Source organism: Lycium ferocissimum, chromosome 12, assembly GCF_029784015.1.
Source record: "Lycium ferocissimum isolate CSIRO_LF1 chromosome 12, AGI_CSIRO_Lferr_CH_V1, whole genome shotgun sequence".
In the NCBI taxonomy this organism is placed as follows: Eukaryota; Viridiplantae; Streptophyta; class Magnoliopsida; order Solanales; family Solanaceae; genus Lycium; species Lycium ferocissimum.
Window position 1 is genome coordinate 48,546,178 of NC_081353.1, and position 6,286 is coordinate 48,552,463.

General features: G+C 35.2%; 1 protein-coding gene across 1 annotated transcript; it reads right to left on the bottom strand.

The window, feature by feature from the left end:
- Positions 1 to 263: 263 nt before the first annotated feature.
- Positions 264 to 5,745, bottom strand: LOC132039963 (hydroxymethylglutaryl-CoA synthase-like). Its single transcript, XM_059430528.1, has 12 exons — positions 5,545 to 5,745; positions 4,248 to 4,354; positions 3,909 to 4,041; positions 3,291 to 3,434; positions 2,934 to 3,092; positions 1,955 to 2,028; positions 1,791 to 1,866; positions 1,641 to 1,696; positions 1,463 to 1,550; positions 1,156 to 1,296; positions 910 to 1,059; positions 264 to 735 (listed from the first exon to the last, which is right to left on the bottom strand). Exons 1-12 carry the CDS (start codon positions 5,620 to 5,622, stop codon positions 547 to 549), a joined length of 1,395 nt encoding a protein of 464 aa, XP_059286511.1. The 5' UTR covers positions 5,623 to 5,745; the 3' UTR covers positions 264 to 546.
- Between the last annotated feature and the right edge of the window lie 541 nt (positions 5,746 to 6,286).

A 6,286-nucleotide genomic window follows, 5' to 3' on the forward strand; every position in this document is an offset into this window, starting at 1 on the left:
CCTAGATTTTTACTTGTGAAATTTAAAATTTCAGAAAAATAAATGTTTTTTAATTATAGGAGTTGAAAATAAACTATTTATGAAATTTACCATATGCCAAGCCTTAGTGTAGGTTTCAACTTTTGCCACGGTCTTTTGTGGATTAAGATGAACACTTTTGGTAGCTCCCAGTGAGCAATCATTGAAAGAATTTACTATAATGTGAAAGGCAGGACCTGCTCTGATTAGTGATTATATTTTAGAAGTTCAACGAAACAGATAAGTTTATGAGTGCAGAGGTCAGGAAATCTGCTCAATGAATTTCAATCAAGATTACATTGATGATCTGTCAATCATCTTACAAATTATCTCCAAAGTCTAACACAAGAAACATTGAATTCTTAAACTTTAATTGAAGAAAAACAAAACAAAGAAACACAGAAAGGAAGGCAGAGAAGCTACACTATTTAAATAGAAACAACTTTACTAAGACGTTATTTCCTTCGTTGACAACTAAAACAGCATAAGCCACATTCTTGGCATTACACCTTGCTGCTAGGACTATCTTCAGTGACCGTTGGCCACTCCATTCTCAGCAACTTTCTTGGCATAAAATCTTCGGTACTTGGAATCAACCTCTGTGAGGTAGTAAGTTCCTGGAGCTAGAAGGCTACAATCTTTGCTAGTGACAAAGTCCTTGGCTCCATATCTGTGCTCCATTAGTTTCATTATTTCGACGAATTTTTCGGGAGTGAACTGCCAGCATAGAAGATTGATTGTCAAGGTTGGTTATGTTGAAAAGATAAGACATGGACATAAAAAGAAGATTTGCAAACTACAGTCACCACTAACTTCTTGGTTTTCTAGCTTTGGTAGAGTTGGTAACATTGTCAAAGTCCACATTTAAACAAAGATGAATATAGTGCATACCTCATTTCTTGATTTCAATTTCTCTGCAACATTCATCACACTTGCAATGTTTGACAAGCTAAATGGATGTTGACCTTCATTAAGCTTGAGTGAGAACATTGTTGCAGTCGATCCACTACCATAGGAGAACAAAACTACCCGTTGTCCAGCCTGAGGTAACAAAATCAATCAGAAACTAGAATAAACAGATAGATAATGAAATGAACAAACAAAAGGACCAAAAATGAAAAAGTTACTCCTGATTACCAATGTGTTGTGCTTATTGTGAAGGAGTGATGCAAAAGCCGCATACAGAGAAGCAGTGTACATGTTGCCAACTTGTTTTGGTATTAATGTGGTAGGTTGAACCTTCTCATCGTAAAACGGTTTTGCAACTTGCTGGGATGCCTGTATATGGGTAACAATCATCCATTGTTAGTTCGAATCACAATGTACATAGGTCTGTCAATTATCCTATTTAAAGACTTATTTTTGGCGTTTAAAAGAAAATGACATTTGAAAAAGAACTAGAATGTCTTTGGAGGAAGAAAGAGTGTTAAATTCAAGAGTGAACCTTCTCAAGATCACGGCTTTGGTAGCTTTCATCACCACTTAGGGACGAAAATGGGGCTAGCTTTTCTTTAGCAGATTCATCGATGGAGCTGGAAATGGAAAACAAAGATTCTTAGACAACAGAGTTCCTTTTAAACAATAAAAAGAAAACCTTCTGTAAGAGAAAATTTGCAACCCACCTAGCATTCCTCATAAAGTCATTGAATACCAACCGAGCAAAGCTCTTCTGTACAAGCTGCAGAAGTTGAACGAAATATCCAAGTGCCATTAAAATCAGAGAGAAGAAGTACAAATAAATTCATCAATCCACAATAGACTCTATAAACTACCTTGTTGTATGGTGAATGGAACACAAAGTAGGCTGCATCAGAAATCGAAAACTGATTGCCTTCCAATTTCTCGTATCTAGAATATGAAATGCAGCAAGGCAATTAATACAAGATAATCAAGAGATCTACTTCCAAATATAAAACTTATAAAACAAACAGCTTACTTGTCGCACAAGATCTTGTAGCAAGAATCAAGTGCCATGAGATAACAAGTTTGTGAAAGCTTTCCATCAACCACCTGCAGCCAAAAATTTTCATCACAAGGTAAATAAAAAGATACATAAAAGGTTGGTTTTATACAATTCAGCCTGCACAGATCCATCATGAATCCTACTTAACCACGTCATCCATCTTTCTATTTAAAATCTATAAGCTACAGCTCTTAAGGAGACATATTAGCGATTTATTTAGAATTATCAGATCGACTAGCGACTCGCAAGAAAGAACTTAGGAAAGCAAGAAAGAAAGAGGCACTGTGCCCAGACTAGCAAATGATATTTGCCCGAACATGTAAAAAGAAGAGCAGAGGAAGTTCGTTTTATAAAAATGAGTTTCTGCTTAAAAGAACAATTTAAAAGACAATTGACAACTTGACACAAGATTGCCAAAAAGTACAGAAGAAACTTATTGTAGGAACGAGTGTATGTTTTCACCTAAATAAAAATATAACGACCAGTGTGAGACTGAATTGCTAAGAAGGTGGTTCTAATTTGTACAAGAGTTTGCTTCCTCAATAGTCGCACACAATAGGCATGCAAGATATCAGTATGGGAAATTTTGAGGCTTCAGCAAGGACACAAAAATGTCGTTACAATAAGAAATTGACGAGACGACAAAATTATATGGACTTTCATGCAATACGCTTATTCCTTGTCAAATCAGAAAACAGTTGTTGACTTATTTCCACAATTCCCAGAAAAGAACCCTCAGTATACAGGTCAAAGTAAATGCCAGTGAGCTTTCAAAAGCTGTCATCGGCTAGTGCAAAACCACAATCGGAACATGAATCAACTTTAAACGGGTCCACTAAAGATTTCATTCAAAGTTCTGTTGAAGGAAAACGAAAAAAGAAAAGCAACAGCCAAAAAGCATGCTTGTGAAAACTGATAATCAACCAGACTTGCAAGGATAAGAAGGAATTACTGGATATTCACTGTCTAGGATGGGCTTGTAAAAATCATAGACATGAGCCATATGACTAGCCCTGATCTTGCTTTCAAAAACAATAGGGGCATCAGGGCCAATTAGCATAGCAATGGCAGCAGCTCCTCCAGTTGGCCTAGCAGGTCCCTCAGCATAGACCTATAAGAAGAAGATCTCTAATAAGTGAATAGAATACATCTAATAGCATTTAATGGAACATAATTCAATATAACCATATAATTGCAACTTAGAAGCCCAAGTCCATTTCAAGCTACATGCCCCAAATAAAGAACTCATATTCAAAGTCTATTAGACAATACGCATGCAATAGAAATGTTTACAGGTGATGATCCTTACCGCACTATCTGTGCATACAACAAGTCCATAGCGTCCATCCCATGAAGAGCTCTCCACCCAATTCACACAGTTGAACAATGCAGCAGTTCCACCATAGCATGCATTAGTTGAGTCAACTCCTTCAATGTCAGTATTCCCACATTTCTGCATGTTTCACGTGGCCAATTATAATCAACATATGTGAATACCAAATATAAAGCTTTAATAGGAGAACTAGAAGGTAACAAAGACTAACAACATAGCTGATGCAACCAAACAGTCACGGCCTATTCACTAAGGACGGTGCGATTGAAAAGCCAGGAAAACTCGTTATGGATTACAAGAAACATGAATGAGAAGATTTGGGCCCTAAAATGAGATTAAAACATATTTCATGCAGCATTAAGTGAATTAAAAAATTTCATCTCTATTTGGCTGCACAATTTTGCGCTGGGCTACAGTGACTGACGAACAGGGGAGCAATTAACTTTTTCTTTACTGTGGCCACACCACAGTCCATTTTCTTATACTGTACCACGGAAATAGGAGATAGGACACAGCTTGAACTGCACCATACCATAAAATGAGAAGGGATTATTCATATTAAATTGAATGACGATTAGGAACTTAGATAGTTACCTCAAATATTTGCATCAGGAACGTCTTGATGGATTTACTTTTATCGATAACAGTCTCACTTCCAACTTCCAATCTACCAACTTGCTTTGGATCAATAGCATACTTCTCCAAAAGGGAAGTAACAGCTGTTAAACTGAAGACAAACAATATAACGAGAATAATTATGAGACATCAGGATCAAATTTATTTTTCCATTCTATTACCATAAGGAGCCCAACTACCTTAAAGTAGAGAATAGGCAGATAAATTACTGACATCTCCAAACAACAGTGCAATTTTGCGTTATGACGTTCTAAAGCTAGTTAACATTAGTGAATACTCAATAGCAAAAGGAAATACCTCATTGATATAACATCTTCAACCTCAGTGCAAAATCCCATGCAATCTTGTCCAAGACCAATTGTGTATTTACCTTTGCTTGCTCCATCATGAGCTTCCAATATTTCCTATACAAAGTTCATAGGAAACGAAATGAAATCAGAAAACTAAATCCTACAACTTTTACTAGCTGATTCAACTTACTCATAATCAGATTAGATAATCAAGTGTTACTTTTACATTAATAATGTCATAGAAGAGCTTATAGAGCACTCAACACCTGCAATACGAAGGGTGAAGACACACAAGAAAAGAAAAGAACAAAAAAGGCCGCCGTTGCAAGTTGATTTAAAGTGTGGTTACCATGATCATCGAAATTGCTAAAAGGGGCGAGGTAGACATAAAATCACATAGACAGAAATTATCTCAAAAAACCTACAATCTCTGAAATCAATTGGAACTTCGTCAAGAGCCGAAATAACTAGAAAATTTAGTTATTGTTACACTACATTTGGCATTTTCCAAGAGTCTTTTTACTCTGATTGAAGACTTGTAAGTTAGCTAGCATTTGGCTATAGATTTTGGATCAAATTTTGAAAATTTATCTTCAAAATATTTTCAAGCTTCAAACACTGGAAATTTCTCTTCTACTCACAAAACTTCAAACCAAAAAAATTCCAAGTGAAATGCATGTCCAAACACATGGACATAAGCTATTACTATCTATGCTTGCAAGTTACAGATCAATAAACAAAGCTCTTAAATAGATTACTAAATTACATTCTATTGATAGAATGATCCCAAGCATGAAAATAATTACTCACTCCATTCACTTTTACTTGTCACGTTTCGCTTCTCCAGAGTCAAACTACATGGATTTTGACCAACATTTTAAGATGTATTTGTTATCTTATTAATATGAGAAAAATTGCAACTTATTGTACTTTTCGTATATATTTTGAACATCCAAATTTTATTAGTCAAATTGACTCTCAACAAGCCAAACATGACAAGCAAAAGCGCACTGAGTGAATATCAACGTCTATTGATTGAAGCATCCAAAATTATAATTCGCAAAATTTTCTCCAAAGGAAAGTTAAATCACCAGCAGTAAATTAAAGAAAAGGAAAAATAAAATCTGTTTCTTTACAAAATAAAAAGGAACTCCTGATGATCATAAAATTAAAAAGCGTAAAAATCAATATTTCAGATCGCATAAGAGAAACAAGCTCCTATTTCTGCTTCGATAATTAAAACATACACGAAATATGTAAAAGCATGTGTATATAAGTATTGATTAAAGGAGATTAATTATTACCTGTTGAATGCAAGTAGGAGGAAAGTAAATTTCCATAGCGAGGATTCCAACATTCTTCTGTTGTTGTTGAGGTGCCATTTTTTTTTTTATGATTTCTTTTAGAGTAAATGCAACGGATCCAAACAATTTATTCCTAAAAAATAGGAGGAATGTTTTTAAAGAAGAAAGAAAGAGAGAGAGAGAGAGAGAGAGAGGAAATGTGTGAGTGATTCTGTGTGGAGAAATATGGAGAAGAAAAAGAAGATGGTGAAGACCTCACACGATTCTGTTGGATATATATATACTAGTTTGCCCCAGCCCTCAAATGTAGACTTCGTCATGACCTATATTTTTTTTTTTCATTTTCCCCAAAAAAATAAAAATGAACAGTCAGTGTAGTGTGTGTGAGAGAGACAGATTCCTATCTTTTTTTTTTAAGGGATAAACCCAGCTCCGGTTCAATGAATCACAAATCACACAAGAGAGATAATTTTCTTAGGTAAATCTTGTGCGATGAGCTCAATTCAGAAGGCAGGTAGGGGGTTTCGAATCTTAAACCTCTATTATGGAAAAAAAAACGTCTTTCAGCCATTGATGTTGCTTGCGGGGTGATTCCTATCTTTTATAGAGGGATACGGTGGAATATCCTAATATTAAGTCTGAGATTAAATTTATACTGGCGCTGGCGACCAAATACAGTATAAATTTAATTTCAGACTTATAGTCGAAAATCGCTTTTTTCAAAAGTTCCTTTAAAAAAAAT

Excerpts from the sequence above, each read along its gene's own strand:
- LOC132039963 (XM_059430528.1), bottom strand. The coding sequence starts at position 5,622 with ATGGCACCTCAACAACAACAGAAGAATGTTGGAATCCTCGCTATGGAA. Across the intron at positions 3,093-3,290 it reads TTGTATGCACAGATAGTGCG|GTCTATGCTGAGGGACCTGC; the intron begins GTAAGGATCATC and ends TTCTTCTTATAG. Across the intron at positions 736-909 it reads AATTGAAATCAAGAAATGAG|TTCACTCCCGAAAAATTCGT; the intron begins GTATGCACTATA and ends CTATGCTGGCAG.